The sequence below is a fragment of the Nicotiana tabacum genome, chromosome 7 (genome assembly GCF_000715075.1).
Source record: "Nicotiana tabacum cultivar K326 chromosome 7, ASM71507v2, whole genome shotgun sequence".
In the NCBI taxonomy this organism is placed as follows: domain Eukaryota; kingdom Viridiplantae; phylum Streptophyta; class Magnoliopsida; order Solanales; family Solanaceae; genus Nicotiana; species Nicotiana tabacum.
Window position 1 is genome coordinate 179,020,788 of NC_134086.1, and position 20,798 is coordinate 179,041,585.

The 20,798-nt window shown below is 38.4% G+C and overlaps 1 protein-coding gene across 1 annotated transcript; it reads right to left on the bottom strand.

Annotated features, from left to right (window-relative positions):
* Positions 1 to 850: 850 nt before the first annotated feature.
* Positions 851 to 18,641, bottom strand: LOC107796340 (serine/threonine-protein kinase ATR). Its single transcript, XM_016619093.2, is given in 18 exon segments — positions 851 to 1,575; positions 1,772 to 1,877; positions 3,059 to 3,333; positions 3,618 to 3,812; positions 3,953 to 4,576; positions 5,899 to 6,465; positions 6,547 to 7,710; positions 7,712 to 9,932; positions 10,982 to 12,244; positions 12,526 to 12,838; positions 13,681 to 13,756; positions 13,831 to 14,397; positions 14,501 to 14,645; positions 16,077 to 16,201; positions 16,327 to 16,664; positions 17,277 to 17,389; positions 18,135 to 18,279; positions 18,376 to 18,641. Coding segments are annotated over 16 exon segments (8,175 nt in total). The 5' UTR covers positions 18,527 to 18,641; the 3' UTR covers positions 851 to 1,575; positions 1,772 to 1,877; positions 3,059 to 3,165.
* Positions 18,642 to 20,798: the final 2,157 nt, after the last annotated feature.

The window sequence follows — 20,798 nt, forward strand, 5'->3', positions numbered from 1 at the left end:
CCCTTTTAATTCTCTTCCAAGTTTTTTTTCTTTTCTTTTCCGGTATTCTTCTCTCCGTAGGATTTTGTTTTTCTCTTATGTTTCCTTTTTTTTTTTCCTTTGGTTAGTGGTTTTTTTTTTGCCAAAGTATAAAAAATTATTTTATGTTAAAAATAACCGATTTTTAATTGAGTGTTCAAATTATTCTCCGGAATATGTGTTTGGTAGTGTATGTCTCATATTTAACAAAAAAATCGATAAATAACTGAAAAATCGACCAAAACCGATAAAAACCGAACCGATAAAAAAACGACTTAATTGGTTTGCTTTGGTTCCAATATTTGAAGAACCAACTTACTTGATTTGGTTTCTTTATAGGAAAAAATCGATCTAAATCGAACCATGAACACCCTGCTCGTAAATAAGCAACATTGTACTGCTTATTTACTAATGGGATATTGCTCACTCTTGAGTCTTGACTCAGCAAATATAAAATAGTCTGTGAAGTTTCAGTCGATGGAACAATGGCACTCGAAATGACACGTGTCTATTATTAATTATCAAATTTAAGCTACATACCGGCAGAAATAAACTTACAATTGCAAAAGAACATCTTACACACAGGCCACTGTCCAATTCCAAGAAATCGAGTATGATATTCTCAAATTGGGGTTTATTCATATTATATATTCTCAAATTGGGGTTTATTCATATCATATGTCGATTCAATTCAAATTGGATGTTTGTGTTTCACTAGCATACATCCTAACAAACTTACATTTGCTAATGGATTTTTGCGTTTCACCAGTGTACATCCATCTTTACAATATGAATAGGCTTGACAACCAATTAGAGGGAGGGGAGGTTTTGAAAATTTTAAGGTTTATATTTTACATGAAGAGAAATATACTGAATCGAATCAGTAAGTATAAGCCTCACTTTCTTCTAAGAATTCAAACTCAAGGATACATAAAAAATGGAGTAACTAAGTAAAGATAGACAGGCTCATATATACAGGGATCAAAAGAAACAGAATTCACCCTCAAAGGGAAGAAAAATAAATATAGATGTATGGGGCACAAGGTCATAGGGATTAAGAAACAAACTTTTGCAAGACCTTCATTTCAATTTTCAACACAGATTTCATTCAAGCCACCGCATTGGAATATATAACCTCAATACTATGCACAATTATGTTCAGGCGTAACTGTTTCTGAGGGCTTTCCTCTATTAATGTGGGGCTGAGTGCTGGGGCTAAGATTCAAATCACCCCATGGCTGACTCATCGTCCCAGGTCTTACATCCATGCCAAATTGGAAAACAGGTTGGCGTCAAATTCTTTTTATTAATCCTCGCCAGTTCCCCAATACCCCTCCCTCATCTGCATTTTGTCGTCATAATCAATGAGACAGCTTAGGAGAAGTATGTAACTTGTGTGGAATAATCATCTTCAGCCACTGAACCATCAGCATTTTTGCTGAACAATCATTCTTCAAGAGCTATTCAAGCATCTAATATTTTGGTTATCATATGAATATCGGGGTTCCATGCGGACATCATCTTCAGCAATTACAAATCCGACTGAAACAAATCAAACTGCAATAGTGTAGATAAGAAGTAAATAAGAGGAATTTGCAAGATATCAAGCAAATCTGTAAGAAGCATACAAGAGTCTTTTCTCTTGATGGCTTTATAAGCAAACCAAAGTCATTGAGATCCTAGTATACATGGAGTATTCACTAGTAAAACAAAGACGGCGGCAAAACAAAGTTGCAGCACGGATTGCTCTTACCCAGCCAATCAACCAAAATTTCTGCAGGTGCTTGGAAAACATACTCAGTGCAAGCAAGCATATTCCAAGGCAGACTGGAGGATCTCCTTACAAGAATATAGTCATACTGCGTATTGAAAGTGTATTACAACCTGTCAGCCATTACTTTCTCATTTGTGCACAAAAGGCGAGATCCATCAGCAGAAAAAGATATAAGCTTTCAAAAGTGTGTGCAAGATCTCCAGGGCAATAAGGGTGAAAACCACTCCAACTAGTTTCTCATATATTATCCAGAAAGTTAAAGCCACAATAAAATGACTAAGATTTTTGTGATAATCAGTCCTGTCCTAAATCCTAAATCAATTACTTATACCTGCACTACTAGCTAGATGAATGAAGAATCACCAAGATATGTTGATTGTAATTATGCAAATATTGACTACTGTAATTCCATTTGTTGATTATTACTGTGTAATAATTATGTAACTAAATGACTGCTGTCTTTTGGTTCCCACACACACAAAAAAAAGAAGTTAATGCACCATATATCCTTTAATTGCAGATTAAGAACTATAATAAAGCTATACTAGGCTATGTTGCGCGGACTCTCCAAATGCTGCCGCACCCGTGTCGGATCCTCCAAAAATATATTACTTTTGGAGGATCCGACACGCACTCGGCGATATTTTCGGAGAGTCCGAACAACATAGATACTAGGTCAAATGCATAAAAACGAAATATGCAAATTGCCAGGCATTTCTTGCAGGATTACTACTAGTTCCTCCTCAAATAACTGAAATATTTGGATTTCATAACGAGTTAGATTCTTTTCCACAACTAGATATTTTCTTTATCAAACTTCCATGTGCCGAAAAGCCATTGTTGAAAAAGGTGACTGAAGGAGAACCTGAAAAGTAGAACATATCAACTGATAAACTCTTAGAATATATCAACTGATAAACTCTTTAGATTTCTTGTTCTTAATTCTTATGACTGAATGAATCATTGACTTTCAGACACTAGGGAGTAGAAAAACTCAACTTTCCTTTAAAGCTCCCAAAAGCAATCAGTAGGGACAATTATTAGGTGCAAACAAAAGTCACATAATCAGGAATTAGGCAGTCTCAAAATTCCCAAGCAGATTTGTGAAAACTAGCAGCAGAAAGGTACTAATACGAACCGCGTGAGGTGCCTCCAAAATCCTTTTACACCCTGTATCATTTCATTCACACCCATGCTCATCGAATGATTCACAAGGACATCAAGAGTATTATATAGAACATTTGGAAGGGCAGAGCATGTACTTACAGACTGTATCTTCCCAGAGATGCCTTACTGCTGAAGATCACAACCAACTTTGCAGAATTCAGAGAGACAGAGATAAACATATTGCAATTAATGGGCACCATAGAGGTTTAAAACCACGGCATCCACCATATATACATTTTGCCAAGATTTTTATGTGAAACAGCTTCAGCAATCAGGCGACGAGCTTGCCCTTCCACAGCAAGAGGCAACGATGGTGCAGCTCCCACACCAACGACAATTCCTTGCAACCGTGCTTCTATGTTACTGATTGCTCGCTGTAAATATCAAGGAAAGCCATTTAGCAGTTATGTCAAAATATTTTCTGTGGTAAAGTACAATTAGAGTAATTAGTAGAAAGAATCCCTGTGCTTAAGACAACTAATGCAAATCATGCACTCAACCCAGTTATTTCTTGTCGTAACTATAAATATATAACAATCTTGCGAAGGCATCAACACAAGAAATTGTTGTCTATCAAACTCATTGATTTCAGTCACCAGAGACAAAAGTATAACTGAAACTGTAGCACATATATTAAGGACGAGATAAAAGCTCCAACCTGTGCATGAGGGTTTTGGACCTCCACCCCACTAGATTTATGAGATTTGGTCCATTCTACCAGAGGATCATGGATGAAAGTTTCAAGGACACTCATTAGCGTCTCTCTATGTTCCCGTAATACAGAAAGTGTGATCTCGCAAACCCTTAGGAAGATTCCTTCATAACCAGTAATGCCCAAGCCATCAATCATGTTCTGCATGAGGTCAATGTAACGAGTAAGTCACAAAACGAGAATTTCCCAACAAAATTCAGTTCTGACCTGATTACCAAGATAAATTTCAAACTCTTTTCTAATGCTAATACGTCAAAAGATCTTTGTTCTTTTCTTCTTACCTGTGTTAGCCTGAAAGGAACCAGTTCTGGTTTCTCTAACTGCAAACCTTTGTCAAATAAGCAGCTGAAATCAACATGAACACAGTCACCAGTGGTTGAATCAAAGAGGATGTTTTCTCCATGCCTATCTCCAAGGCCCACTATATGCCCAACCATTGACCAAACAGCAGTAGTATGAGCATATGCAACCCGAGCCCTGAACCAAGCAGCTGGTTCAGAAAATGTGTTCAAGAACCATTTATGGAAAGCTGGAGGGAACATTGGAAGGATTTCGTTCTTTAGCATTTCATCTTCTGGCATTTTACCCAGGCACCGATCATAAATATGCTTAATTTGAGAATTTGTTTTCTGTCTATCAAATTTGCCACCGCTTATGTAAATGTCTTGGAGTATTTGTCGAAGCCCACGGGTATGAGGAACCCACTCAACCATACCACAATCTTCTGTCAGTGGTATCACTGCAAATGTCCGAATATAAAGCTTCCTCCTACGACTCTCAGAGCACTTGGATAGAAGACGATTGACCATAGCATTGAATTCCATCATGCGTGCATCTTTCCTGAGATCATCCTTGGGTTTGCAAAGGAATGGCCGCTCAATTCCATCACTTCCCAAAAGAATAATCTGCAAAACAAAACAAAAAAGGGAAAATGAGGATTTGCTCAAATATGAAGGACATATTATAATGAACCATTGCAAGAAGATCCACCTAATCATAATATATGTTCTGCACAATCCCATTAGGCATACTCTGGGTGCTACTGAGAGAAATAGCTACCGCTCTGAAGGAAGCAGAAAACCAGCGCATCAACTTAAGTATATCTGTTTCCAGTTTCTGCTTTCTGGCGTAAATGAGTGTAAAGAAATGGACTTTGGAACCTATCTCACCCCCAAAAGCTAGCTCATAAGGTGAGGATTTCTCAAGACCATATAAGGAGACAAACCATCCATCCCTCAACCAATATGAGACACCGAACACCCCTCGTATGCCCCCTACCAACCGGAGCATGGACAACATAAAATGGCGGACCAATATTGGGAGACACAATAATAGGGATGGTCCTGGTTCTGGTACCATGTGAAGAAATGGACCTTGAGCCTAACTCAGCCCTAAAAGTTAGCTTATGACATGAGGATTGCCTAAGATCATATAAGGAGACAATCAACCCATCTCTCAATCAATGTGGGACACTTGACAAAGAAGTTATAAATGGTATGTGTCAACTGTTAGACTTTATTAGCTCCTTATCTTTTATCAAAGAAAATATCTGCTGTGCAAAACCATCTTTTGAAGCAGTCATCCATCGTATAGCATCTGTATCCCTATTTGTACAAAGCAACAGCTTTGGTGTATGAACTTAATAGAGTATCACATTTAGTTAAACATTTGGTATCTATACTAACTTAGCTATATAACTAAAGAGGAAGGAAGAAGAATTACTAGGCGAGGGTGAAGCTATCAGTAGAACATTAAAGAAGCCCCAGACTTTTTATTTTGATTGGTAAGTGAAGATTTTATTAATGGAAAAGAAAAAAAGCAGCACCCAGGTAGTGCTTACGATAGTGATTGCGTTCTTTACAATGTAAAGTGACTAAGAAATCCCAACATTTGTCTACTTCATTTACATTCATCACATCACACTGAAAGGCCATAACAGAGAGACATTTGTATTTTAACTTATGTATGTTCGAGCCGTGGAATTAACCACTGATGCTTGCGTTACGGTAGGCTGCCTACATCACCCCTTAGGTGCGGCCCTTCCCTGGACCCTGCGTGAACGCGGATGCTATGTGTAATGGGTTGCCCTTTTTTATGTTCTCTACTTTGCGTTCAAAGCATCTTAGATTCCTTTCTTTCCAGTCTGGCGGACTTCACATCAGGTTAAACAAAATAGAAGGAAAAAAATCTTCGGTGAAAAATGTAAAAACATCAAGAAGTGCCTTACTTTCTTTGGCCTCTGAAGCGAGGAAAGAACATCAGCCTCATCTGAAATTCCTGAGATTGTAGGAAGGTCTGCTGAATAGAAGATTTCAGATGTAATGGACTCAGATGTATTCACATCATATGTAGGTAGGTTAACAGTAAGGGACTGTTGGGTTGGCATTATGATTTCTACTGGCATCATCCGCTTCAAAGCACTGAATTCAGTCGCAATATTGATTGTTCTTGCCTTTGTTTGACCAGGATGGAAACATAGCTTAATTAGGTGATCAATGAGCATAGCAAACTGTGCAAACAAAGAACTAACACCTGCTTCATTGGATTTTCTTCTTGCAGCATTTATAATCTCTGCAGCAGCCTCCCTCCTTGAGGGAACCGTAGATTTTGTAACAGCAGCCATCATCCAAAGGGCTTGCTGAGGGTATATCTGGAGAACACTTGTTATTATGTATTTCACCAACCGAACAATTTCTTCATTTTGATGGCATATTCTGGAAACCAGTTGAGGCAGAACAGTTAGCCACTGATATGTTGGAAAATCATTTAAACATCCTCGCATGATGCTCAAAACCTACAAAAGAAGAAAAGTTACGAAAAGAATCCAAAGAAATCAGCATCACACCAAAAAAGGAAAGCATGTGTGTTACACCACCTTCCCATGGATTGTTTTCATTTCTTTATTGGCTGCTGATCTGCTTATCTGATAAACGCTCCCAAAATCGAACCACAATGTTAACAATCTAGGAAGGGCTTGGAAAAGATTCCTATGGCCCCTGTGAAGACCCTTTGCATAAAATAAGAGCACATCAGGAAGATATGACAACCAACTTTTCTCAGTGTTCAGATTTGTGGCAGCTACCAGAGCCGACTTTGCTGGGACAGCTTTGGAACACGGCTCCTTATCCTCCTGCCGTTTTCGGGCATCAACAAGTAGTTCATCACAGTATTTTGCCAGGTAAAAGTATCCTTTTTCCCACTTGGGCTGTAATTCCTTCACCCTAGAGTACAGACTGATCACATCTTCCTTCTGCTTTTGACCAGTGTAATGTATCCACCTTGAATAGAGTAGGAGAGTTTTGGCTACACCTCTATTCTCGTTAGAAGACTGGGTACCACAACGAAGAGGCTGTGGGTTCAATGGAACCAATGAGAGGCTAGTGATTGATGATATTGCTGCAGAGCCTACAACCTCAACAGGCATATTCAGAAGGGTCTGTTGGAGCTCAGCAATGGCACCATCAGCTCTTCTGGTGCTCCACAGAAGCTTAGCCTTTTCCATGTGAACATTAGGTGCACCTGAGGCCTTGGCTTCTAGAATTGCTCGACTTGCTGTCTCGTAATGACCAGCAGAACGACAGAGCTTTGCATATTGAATCCAGCACTCCCCAACTTGTGCATGAAGACCACTTGCACCAAAAACTAATCTCCGAAAAGCCAAGAGTGGTTCCCTAGCCCAGAGAGATGGTTGTGTGAGTTTGAGACGATTTTCCCAGCTTTCTATTAGTTTTGAGAAATTTGAGTCATATAGAAGGAATGATTTTTCTAAGAAAGACTCACCACCAAGAAGAGAGCTATAATCCTCTAATTCCCGCAGCATGTGAAGCTTGACAACAAAGGGGTAAGCTCTCGCATAAGAATCCATGCCTGCAGCAGCCAAAGGAGCAATCAGAGCTTGTTTCGACAAAGTAATTTTCTTAGCAATGGAGAACTGATCTCTCTTCATTATTGCTTGAAGAATCTTAGCGACATCCATGTCAAATAAAGCATTACTCTCAGAACTACTACATACTAAACCTTCTTCATCAGCCCCACTTAAGATATTCATCCATCAAGTCCCACCTTCCAAGCCTCCATGCAGCCTGAACACCTTGCATACACCAAGTTTTCTTGTATTTAGGTATTCTAGATATTAATCCATCTACATGGGTGACCGTGGCCTGCAAATGGCACATATTTAGTAAGCAGTTAACAACATCTGAATGCCTCTGGACAGAAGTTGGTTCCATCTGCAAAGCCTGCTCACAAGAAGTCAATACTTCTGCCCAGTTTCCTGCCTTCTTATTTATCAATAGATGATCTTGCAAGCTCTTTGACTTGCGTAAGGAAGCAAAACCACATAAGCCATCTGGCTCATCCAACCCACTGTATATTTCCATCAGGAATGAGATATCTTCATCCTCAAAAAGGCCACTCTTCTCAGAGGCAGGATTAAACGATCCCGACTTCTCCCGCACATGAGATTCAAAGTACAAAAGGGACCTGGCATAAGCTTGGCATCTGAAAGATGACCTTGCAAGAGTCACTTTAGGAATTGCAGCCAAGAGTTCTGAGACATGTTTACACTGAATAAGCACCTGCTCAGAATCACTTGACAGATTGATGGCCTTCTGCTTCGACTTGAGAGCTTGTTGCCTCGAACTGAAAGTTTGAATAGACTGGGAAAGTGAAAGTTCCTGTTGTACATCATCCACCCATTGACCAAGATTATCAAGAAGAGTAAATACAGCTTGAATGCAAACTTCATTGTGCCCTGAACTTGTACCATTAACATCAGTGCTATTCTCTGATGCAGCAGCACTGAGAACAGATAAAATTTCCTCTGTTATGCCACAGCGTGCCTCTTCAGTACCATCACATACTGCATTAAGGACCAAATATGGAAGAAGATACATTGCTATTTGCATATCATGGCGGACTATACCACGGCAGGCATTGAAAATACTTGCTCGAGAAGCTGTTGCATGTGCAGTCAGTTTCTTGATCCAGAAAAATATCCATCTTCTAAATGACATTGAAGGGCGATAGATTGGACCAGAAGATGCTGAATCAGACATACTTGGCAGCTGAAATCTGGAGGTTAAGCAAGGGGCTATTATCTCCTTCACATAACTAGAGAAACGATTCCACAATCTCTGGCCCCTATCCTGCATTTCGGTGCAACTACCATCCACCACAGATGCAAGCAACTTTACGGGTCGTTTGCCTCTTGTCTGTGAAGTAGAAGCAACCACATTGTCATCAAGAGATGCCTCACAGCCTGCTATTTTTAGAAGTTCCTGAATCGCCAATGCTGCAGAATCTTGAATAATGGTGTCAGGAGCAGCCCTGAAGGCCCGGGCCAGATGCTTATGAATCAACTCAAAAATTAAATCATCATCTGAACACGCAATTTGGAAACGCATGCTTGAAAATCCCTTGACTTTTGAAGGATCTATTGCACCAAGTGCTCCAAGACAATCTGCACATATCAACTTCAGCCGCTGACCAACCATCGTCCTTGATTGTTCTGCACATCCTCTGAGCAGAGATGTGATCAATGCACTCATTACATCCATGTTTGCATCTCCTACCTTAGTAATTAAAGCCATGATATCCTCCCTCCTAAGGTTGAGCAATTTACTCAACTCAGATGCAACCATATACCTGACATTCAAATTTTCATGATTCAAACCATCAATAATATCCCGCAACTGATCCTTCAAGGTCATCATTCCACGTGCTGCGCTTATCATTCTGTTCACCCTATCTAAAGCAGGAATACTAGGCAAAGGAGGAAACTCCCCAATGTGTTCCTTTAGAATAGCTCTATTCTGAAGTACGAGTTCTTCCAAGATCTCCACAATTTTATTCAAATGAGAGGAGGAACTTTCACTTTCTCTCTCCAGGAAGGGAACCAGAGCTGCAAAAACTTGAGAAATCACGTGCTTCGTGCTAGATGGTGATATCTGCGCTATCTGCTTGATGAAAAAATGCAAGACAGAAAGACCATCACCCTGAAGTGATTCTTTATTAATAGCCTGCATGAGAAGAACCATAAGTTTTGGTACATAAGTGCTAAGATGGGAACCCATCATATTTATCAGCATCTCAATTCGCTTGATAGCTTGTCTTTGCAGTGATACATCTTCAGCATGCAGCATTTTCCTATCAATGCTGTTTAGGAGACCAACAAAATGATTCCTTAAAAATGCAGGGATATCTTGGTCACCACTTAGAATCCCAGCAACTTCCTTTATCACCTGAGGCACCTTCATTAACCTGTGAAATTAGCAACATCATTATTACAATGTAAAACTGACAATAATTTTGTTGATTTCTGCAATACCGTTGGCTAATTTTCGTTTTAAATAATCTTGATAGGATGGTTTTAAATGAATAAGATGCCTTGTGGAGAAAGGCTATATATGCTAAATGTGGTTTGGAAGGTTCTTGGTGCGCTATGCTTATAAGTTGTTTCTAATACATATGGAGTGGGAGGTATCAGGAATTATGGAAAGAGTTCCAAACAAAATTTATACTTTGAAGAGGGAGATGGAAGAAAGATAAAATTTCGGCAGGATAGTTGCTTGGTCACATTCCTGTGAAGGAGGAAGTAATTTCATGATTTTTTCAGATTTTCCACTTGAGAAACTACTGTAGCCCAACAAGAACAGATGGAATCTGGAAAGTCACTTTCAGCGGGTACTATCAATATCACTGCAAAAGAAATTGGACCAGCAGGTTTGTCAGAAGGCTGATTCTATCAAATGAAAAGGTGACAGAAAAGGCAACTTTACTATTAAGGTCTTGTTATCAGAACTTGCCAAAATGAAGAGTTTCTCTAAGCCTTGGTCTTAGCATTTGAAAAGGGGTTTTATGTCGTGAGGCAGAAGTTCCCTTCAATTTTAACATAGGAATAAACCAGCACTGCATCTATTACTGGTTTTGTTAATAATACATTCTTACCTCCCCCCCTCCTCCTCCCTCCCCCCCCCCCAAAGAGGAAGAAGTTGTTAGGAAGCGGAGGTGTAAATCCATCTCCAACATAATCCCTCATATGAAACTCAATTCCTTTTTATGGGCCAGGCGGAATGGAACATTAACGAATAACTGGTGGCACCATGATAGTAATACTAGAAACTTGGACTTCTACCTGCTTTAGATACTATCAATTTGTGATTCGATCTCCAGAAAGAATAACCCACTAGAAAAAGGTAAAAGTTCAGAATTATCCAACCCTCACATCAAAAATGAAAGAAGAAATTAGAATCCATGCTTTAACAAACTCAATAATGTAATCTTCTTTGTGCTTTCTGAAGCTGTATTACCTTTTACTTATCTCATTTGACTCATCTTCATCTGTGAAGCATACAAGTTCATCCAAAAGAGCAGGGAGTGCAGCAGCAAAAATTTCTTGTTTGTTGGAACCAGTCTGCTCATGGTAGAACTGAAGAACAGAGAGCAATTCTTGCCCATCAGCTCGATGAAGAGCATAAGCAAGTACTTTAGGTAGCCAATTAACAATTAGTTGCACCATATCTGTATTTAAGCACTTGGCGAGCTCATATAGGGTGAAAATTGCTTGATCATTATCCTGCTGAGTAACGACCAACTTTGGGAGGACTACAGGAACCATTCTCTGCACAAGTTCTTCAGTATCAATACCAAGAATAGCTCCCGCAAACTCTTCAACCATTTTTGGTCTGCTAGCAAGGCTTATAGACATGTAATCGAAAAACTCATTTCGAATATGAAGAAAACGAGAAAGAATTAATTCAAATCCCCCTTTAAGATGAAAGCAGCAAGACCTTATTATCAACCTTGATGCAATTATTCTAACTGTCACATGGGGATTATCAAGCTGATCAATCAATAAAATAAGAGAGAACATAAAGGACTGACTCTGCACATCAACCACCTTCATAATCTCAGCTGTAGCTTCTAGAAGAGTTGCAAAAACCAGGGGATCATCCGCTGTTTCCAAAGCGTGTTTTATTTTGTCAATGAACTTTCGTTCTTTTGATTTGCTCGCAGCCTCGTGGCCCCCCTCATCCAAGAACAAACAATTCAGAATAGGTTCCTCAATGAGGAAACCAATCTGTTTAGAAAAGGATTCTCGAATGGCCCTTTTCCTGTGAATGAGTAGGAAATCAACACATTTTAACCATTCAGATCTTGTTTTAATCAGAATATTTTCAGTTCCGTGGAGGAGTATCCTCCGAACCACACGTACACAAGCTAACTGAACATCTTCTGATGATTCATCAAAAAGAAGACGGAAGAAGATGGATTGTAAATAAACATAATCATGATCTCTAGTAGATTCTTTCTTCTGTAAGTAAGGAGGACACAACACAGTTGAATTTGATGGGTTCAGAAGTCCATCATTTCTGTCACACTTTGAACACCAAAATCCTCCCGCAAGGTCATCCATCGTCATATTTAGTCTTATATTATTCTTTGGCAAGTAAAATTTGCATTGGCATTCCGTTAGTACACCAGTTGTACAGGACGCATAAAGGCATGCCAAAAAACCAAGACACTCCGGGATTACTTTGTTAATTAGTCCATCTGCCTCTTTTTCCAGGATCCTGCAAACCAATATAAGAAATAGCTAATACATTATTGATCTGGTTGATTGCTTGACATTATAGACACAGAGACGCAGAAAATTAATGAAATTACTCCAACTTAATTCTGCACATCCATATGCACAAGCTCGTATGTTTAATTTTATGAGCAGATAAGCACAAAACCACGTGACAATACGAAACATACAGCAGCTAAAAAACCTCTTTTGACTGTTATATAGACCGGTGTTGTTCATACAAATATACGTTAAAACATAAACATATAGCTTTTTCTCACTTACTCCAGCCTCTTGAACATGTGATTCAGTAAACCAAAACCAGACCACATTAATATCACAGGCATCGAAATGACAGCTTCGATTCTGACATCCTCAGCAGTATCATGGAGTCCCAAGTCCAATATATCAAGATCATTTCCACCTTGCAATGCAGGCCCCATTTTAGACAGCACACGCAGAGACATGATCTTTGCCTTCGACAACGAGTGGGTATCAGTAGATTGAGATCTGGTCCATGGTAGCCTTAGCAATGACTGCATAAGAGCTGAGTTGCCACCCTTGGTCTTGAAATATTTACTCTCAGTGGGAATGGATCCTAAATAGATTTTATGTATTAAAAAGGAAAGACAAAAAAACAAAGAAAGAAAGCAGTTAATGGAAGGTTGATACTTATCTTTTCATTGACTCACAGATACACCATCTTTGAGGATGTCATAAATTACCAAATGAAATTCAAATTACTCTCATTTCTATGAAACAAAGTAAGTAAATCTCAACTATTATTCACATTGAAAACACAAAGGTGCCCCCAGTTATGTTGATAATTAGGTTGATATGCATACTAGTGCTGGCTAGTTCAAATAAACGAAATAGAGCAAGAAGAAGAAATGACAGAGATTTATCAAATACTAAATTGAGAACACTTATCTGTAAAGTACCACGTCAGAAACTGAATTAAGAACCTATTCCCGGCTGTAGTTGCTTCACAAGGATGAATATCATTTTAGTAGTTGGACTAAGCAGTAATATTTGTTTTTCTATGAAGCGACTAAACAGTAAGATTTCTTCTGGCAGAAGCTTCAGAATTAGTACAAAATATGCTGCTGCCTTAATACCCAACAAATTCAAACACGTTTAATTGACATGTGGTCTTTAATAAGTATCAGCATCGAAAGAGCAAGCAAGCCAAAAAATGATAAGTCATTCCAATTTGCCAGAATTTGCATACCAGCACAGAACCACATCAATCAAAATAGCCAATTAGGAAGAATGATTGACACACATATACATAGAGTAACAAAAATATGTGGGAACTCTTATTACTTCACTCAAATGACCTTGTTTTTACAAGCAATGAATATTTTTTTGCCTGATAGATTAATAGTAACGATTAGTCACCGGAAGTGCAGAATGAAATAGCATATATCTACCATTTACCTGCTATGATCAATAGGTTGTGAATTGCTTCCAGAAAGAAATGTAAATCAATAGGGAATGGAAATTTCTGCTTTGCCTGCATGACGATGACCATAATTATGGGGGCGAAGAAGTTCATAACTTAAATGACATGCATAACTGACAACCAACCTGTTCACACACCCAAGGGACCCATTCATACATCTGATGGAATATTTGAATTGAAAGGTCCGTGTGAGGATATCTGCAGAAAATAATACAGAGTGTACTAAGAGCTGTCAATGCAACTTCTGGGCCCAAAGTACTGGATTCCTGACTTGGAGGCTTTAAAAGTTTAATAAATAGAGTCATTGAGCTACGCATATGATCAGCATACTGTTTCTCCTCCAAAGAGCCAAATCCATAGCTAAGCTTAATCACATTGTCATATTTGATACTGGAACATCGATTTTCATCATCGATTTTCTGAAGTTTGGCATTTGAAATCTCCAAGTCTTCTCCTGGTCTCTTCTCTGCAGCCCTTGGACTTTCATGCACATCAGATAAACCTGTTTCATCATTATTAACGCTTTTACCCCCAGTAAGATCAGGAAAAAGCCTAGATAAAGCCACTTGAAAGCACTCGATTAAAGGCATGATAGGTGTGGGTGAGTAAAGCAAATGTATTAGAGATTCAGGCCTCCAGATATGAGGGGGGCAAGTCTTTGCAATACGAGTATAGGCAAGACATAAAGCATCCTGAAACAAGTTTACAAATTATAGAACAATTAAATCAAAGGGCAAAAATCAAATTCATTCAGGTTGCTTAAAAAGAAGGAAGAATGACGAAAACTCAGTGCACCTTCAGCTCAAGACTTCTTGTTTGAAGCAACGAATGGGGAAAGATATGTACTAAATTGGCAGATGTCGATCTAACAATGTCATCAGGACAACTGGAGTATAATACATGAAGGCATCCACCAATGGACGAATCATAAGTTGTATTGCTGCAGCGAAAGAAGGCATTATGTGCAGAAGCAAATTAAACAATCAAACACGGAAATATTCAGAATAAACAGAGCAAATGGGATTTTAGATTAAAAAATTTAAAGTTCATATTAAGATAGAGTATATATCAAAGGCCATGGCAGATGCACGGAATGAAATTTAAGAAACCTCACCTCACTTGCAAACCAATTAAAACCAGATAGCAAGTGTTACAGCAAGATACTCCAAAGGAAATTATCTAGTTTACATAGCAAGAGATACTATAGGGGGTCCAAAAGCAAGATTCTTAAACATTGAGTAATTTAAGCTTGAGAAAACTTGGGCTTGCAACTAGCCACGTGGCTCCACAGAGCACCAAATAGAGTAAAAGAACCCCTTACTTTATCATTATTCTCAAGCCCTCTCAGGTTCAACTAAGGCAAGTTCCGACAACAGAAAAGGCTGTAAAGAATTGTTAAGTTGCACTTCCCTTCTCTTATATAATTACGATGGAATGTATTAAAAAGAAGAAAAGCATTGTTTATTCCAGCAAAACATTTTATTTAGATGGAAAAGCAGTCGTGAGGAGAGTCACAGTAGCTGTCCTTCCCTGGTCTTTTTTTTTTTATGAAAAACGTAAAAGATTTCATTAATGAGTACCAAGAAGATACCAGAAAGAGTACAAACTGAGAAGTTTCCTTCTATATAGTTAAGGAATACAACAGATCTATCATAGAGTTTATATCAGATACACTGCAGTTCCTACACCATAAGTATAGACTCTTCAAACATCTAGATTTAACATGAAATATGCTTCCTCTCCTATCATTAAAGCATCTGTTATTCCTCTCCTGCCAGATATTCCAAGAAATACAGGTAGGAATTTCATTCCAAGGTACTGTTCATATTAGCTGCATATAGCAAAATCTATGCAACCTGTATAGAGCTGTCCTACACCACTCTCTAAAACTGAATAGCTCCCAGCCTCTACCAGAACAGGGAGGGGAAAATGAGGGGAAAAAACCTTGTTATGAACCATTTCTAGAAGAAGTTGCCACGAAGTTGCTATGTGATTGCTGAAGGGTGTGGTCAGGATAAGAACCTCAACCTAGATCAAAAAACACTATGGATCTTTCTCATATATTTAAGTCCACAAACTAGCAAAACAAATAGGAAATATCCCCGGATTAAAAGGCAAAGAGAATACACAAAAGTATTTTGCTTTTTTTGCTAAACAGAGAAGAAAGTCACATTGGCCCATTCTTTACTTTTTATTTTTCTATATGAATGGCACGTTAACTACATTTCTGCCAGTATCCATATTCACTGAGCCAAATGCAGAGGAGAGGAATAGCAATGTTACACAAGATTTAGAGGAGGCCGAGGTTCAACCTTTTTCCCCTGCAGCATCAGAACTCCAAAGTCAAAAGTCAAAAGTTAAGCAACTTTACCTGAAGACTGGAAGCTTATCCTCATCTCCGTGTAATATGGTCGTAATCAATTGAATCAATCTCTCAACAGGAATGATTTCATGATTCATAGCTGCTCCAATGATTCTTAGAAAGTCAAAACACGCCTTGATTGAAATTTTGACAAGGAAAACATCGGATTAATAAAGTAAAACAACAGAGCATAAAGGACCTCAAGCTATGAATAACTATAATTAAGGTTATGAAGATAGCTTGCTATGAAAGTACCAACCATGTGCACATCAGCATCTCCATAACACAGAAGGGTACATGCAGATAAAACAGGTGAGGTCTCAAGGAGTCCTTCAACATATAGGGTTCCATCAGTTAAACATTTACAGAGAATCTTGATGGAAGAAGAAGCAAAAGGCTGCCACCTTTCTTTGCCTTTGACATTAATCAGAATGCCATTGCCGTCGGAAGGCTTACAACACAAGGGGAGATCACTTAATATCGTTGTATCATGGTTGCTCCAACCTCCACGGAATGACTCACTGAAACACCTCAAAAGTACTTTCCCTGATTCTGTAGAGCTTGGTTTATCACATAGTGAAGCAACACTAAGAAGATCTATATGAAGAAAAAACAAGTCAGTTTTTCTGGTAAGCAATCGAATGAGCAGGAAAGTTGTCTACTAGATTGTTTGATTTTCTCAATAGAAGTTAGGAAAAACTACGTAGCTCAAGCTCAATGAAGATAAGCATAACATCACCATATTCGTTTTGCAAGTAAAATTCAGGGAAAATGTCCATGACAGTTAGAGCATAGTCATAATCGAGAAACCTTCAAGCACACATCTCAATCTTAACTACGATTAGGATAGAAGCCAAATAAAACAAAAATCATTTATCCAAACAGTCACCGGCTAGTTACAGATATCTATTGTTTGTTTCCATTTAACTCTATCTAGGACAAAGTCAAAACATTGTTTCTAATTATCTCTTCCCGTGTTATCTGGCAATCCTCATCAGTCATTCTTTGCATTGATGTTTTCTTTGAGCTCCCTTTGACCTGATCGTAATAATCTTAATGTACCTGAGGATAGTTTATCTTCCAAAGGCACAACTTTAGCAATTTGCTGACTCTAGTCACAGTGAAATTTTTGGTTTAGTATTTACCACCAATCCATATTGCAATTTGTGGATCTACTGGAACTACTTGAAAACTATTTCCAATGTGTACCTTCAACCACCGACATCGTGTCCATAAAGAATTGCCGATAAGCATCTCGATCTCCTGTGCGAAGAGTGGATAACAGGGCTCCGATTGTTTCAATAACCACTCCGTGTCTAGAGCTGGAAAATCAGAATGGTCGTCAGCGTTACTCTTAACTACATGGAATTAATCTTAGGTAACTCTCATAAAACTTCAATTCTAACTCCTTACCACTTCAGTATCTTGACACATGCAAAAAACTACAACTAGGCTCTCTCATAAAGGGTCGAAATTCTACTGAGCAAAGAGGCTAACAGCACGCTTACGTGTTTCTTAGCAACAGATAATTAAAGAGCTTACTGCAAGGCAAGACTAACAGATTCAAGAAAGTTTTTTTCTCAATAATAGTTATTTCCGAGTCTAGAGCTGGAAATATCAGAATGATGGTTAGCTGTACTCTTAACTACATGGAAAGAATCTGAGGTGACTCTAAATAAAACTTCACTTCTAACTCCTTATCTCTTCAGAATCTTGAAATATGCAAGAAAACACAAATGTGCTCTTCTTTAGGGTCCAAATTCCAATGAGCAAAGAGGCTATGTGTTTCTTACCAACAGATAATAAGAGTTTATCACAAGCAAGACTAACAAACTCAAGTAAGCTTTTAATTATTAGTGATGTGTAGACCAGCTTGTGCACACCTTCACTAATTCACACCCACCGCTAGCACAATTGCCAGGTAACTCTGCCAACCAAGGCTGGGGCAGCTGATTTCAAACAGAGGGTTATAGCCACGACTCAAACTTAATATCTACAGTCCTAACACAGGTTCACGGAAGCAATTGCTCGACTATGAAAAATGTATAATGTTACAAAGTAACTTACCGAAAAGTAGGTTCAGCCAAAAATGGCAAAATGCGCCCTATCACCGGAAGCACAGCACTAGCCTTGCCATGGTAATAAACTCCAGGAAAGTTCTTCGCAGTGTGTGCTATAAGCCTTAGCACAGCAAAAACCTCTCTCTCTATCGCTAAAATAAAAACCAAGAAAAAAAAAAGGAATCAACTAACTTAACGTTCATAGATATACAGAGTTACAAAAGAAGATTCCAGAAATAAATTGAGACCTGAAGAAGAAGGAACGACATAGGCATTGAGAAGATTGGGAAGTACGGCGCGAAATCGGACCTCTAGCGCTTCGTCGTTTCGGATGTTTGGAGGTGTAGATGATGAAGCTGCTTCTCGAAGTTCCTGGACTAAACTCGAGAGATTCGCCATGGCCGTTTGTGCACTCTTTGCTTCCCTCCTTTTTCAAACTGTACTCTTTCTGTCTTCCCTAATTCGATCGGGTCGACCCGGATTCGTGTTTACCGGGTTGCCTGCGTTTGTCGGATTTGGAGGGAAACTCGCCCCAGCAGTGCCTTCAATAGTTTCTGTTTATTTTTATTTTTTGCGCTTTGGCTAGTGGTTTTTCTCTTTTTTCTAGTTTAAGAGATAGCATTAGCAAAATGAGAAATTTCAAAAAAAAAAAAAAAAAAATCATGCACCTTACTGGAGAAATTCAAAAATAGTCAGCTTTACAAGTGGTCATTCAAAAATAGCCATAATTTTAAAAGTAATTAAAATGTTATATCTCGCGTTTTCATACATTAAAAGTTTCGTATTCGGTTAACCGACGTGGACTCGGGGATGAGATTATCTCGAGGTTAACGCATTTACGCTATTTATAACAAGCAATAAAGAAGTGTCATGAAGGATAAAGAGTACACGAATTAAAGAAAACGAGTTATGTTGAAAGTGGCCGATTTGGGAAAATATACGGGTCGAGCGATAATACCCGATAATTATGGACTAGTACCTACGATATATAAAGTATATTAAAAATAAGTAGAATTTTATGTAATTTATGGCAATTTTTAAATTATGCGGGTAATTAGTTAATTATCAGATAACGGGACATTATCCAGTTAACTAATAAATGGGTAAAGATTAATAATCTTCACCCACCCTTCCGCGTGGCATAAAGCCATAATGGCAAGGAAATGACTCTTGGTCACTTTTGCCAATGGCTACTTAACCAACATATGACTTAATTTAGTCTTATCAAAGAGACTTGTGAGCATTTATCTAGGAAATTGGGTAATCAATTCATTAGATCAAACCACATTTTGTTTTTAGTTTAAAACAAAATACGTTAAGAAGCAGAACTATTTTTGTCCAAGATTTCAATCCATAGCAAAATTTAGTTTGAAAATTTTAAAGAAAGCAAGAAGGATTCCATCCTTACTTTGAAGGGTTAGAAGCTAATTTTTCATAAAGGAAAACGTTGAAACATAAGCATTTTGTTTCAAAACAAAAGCTTCATCAGAAGCAATTTCGTTCAAATTTCAAAGCGCAGAAGCTTAATTCGATTTTTGGGTTTTAAGTTCAATCCACGAAGGTTTCCAACAAAAATTTTCCTATTTCAGGTATATTACGGTCATCCCTTCTTTCTTTTAGCATGGTCCAAATTATACTGAAGACACGAGCAAACACATAGTTTTCATAAATTACTCTATTCATAGAGATGCTAGGGGTGTCTATATTCTTGATTTCCCATGAAAATTATTATTATCTTCTGTCCATGGGTCTCTGAATAATACGCAGTTGAAAAAATTTATCCGAAAGGAATATTGAGATTATTACGTATTTTTCATGCATTTCACTCATTTATACATGTGCATTGACTCAGGACCAGATGGCATTACATAGGCGTATATATGTAAATATATGTATATGAGATATAGGAAAAGGTTACGGCATTATATACGCACCACCACCTGATCAGCTGGTATATGTTGTGCCTTGATGATATAATGTACACCCATACCTATGCGTGGCATGACATTTATACGCACGTGCATGACATTTATACGCACGTGCATGACATTATAAATATTTTTAGAATTTACAAAGTTATTCAAATTTAAGGACGTGTTTCTATATTCTATGTTTCATCTATGTCTTTTACGTGCTAATTTTCATGCCTTACATACTCAGTACATTTTTCGTACTGGCGCCCTATTTCACGGGGCTTGCGTTTCATGCCCCCGGGTGCAGGTAGGTAAGCTGACGGTCCCCCTTATTAGGATCCCTGATCAGCGAGAGTTGTTGTGCTCCACTTGATCCGGAGCTGCTTTTGATTTTGGTACGATATGTTTATATATATATATATATATATATATATGACGTGGCTCAGTCTCATCTTTGTACAGTTACGTTTCTGTCAGAGGTCTGTAGACAATATGTCTAAATTGAGTTATATGTGGCCTTGTCGGCTTTCAGTTTTGGATGTATAGTTGTCTATAGCATATATGCCTTTGGGGTAGGTTGCCTTCATGTACATTATTCTCGTAATTCAGTAGATGTTGTTCAGTTTTACATCTTAGACATATGCATAGGAGTGTTTGACAAATAAGACTCGGGCACCCATCGCAGCCCATCGGTTTGGGTCCTGATAAAAATGGTAACAGAGTAGTTTCGTCCTAGGGTTGTCTACAGACCGTGTCTA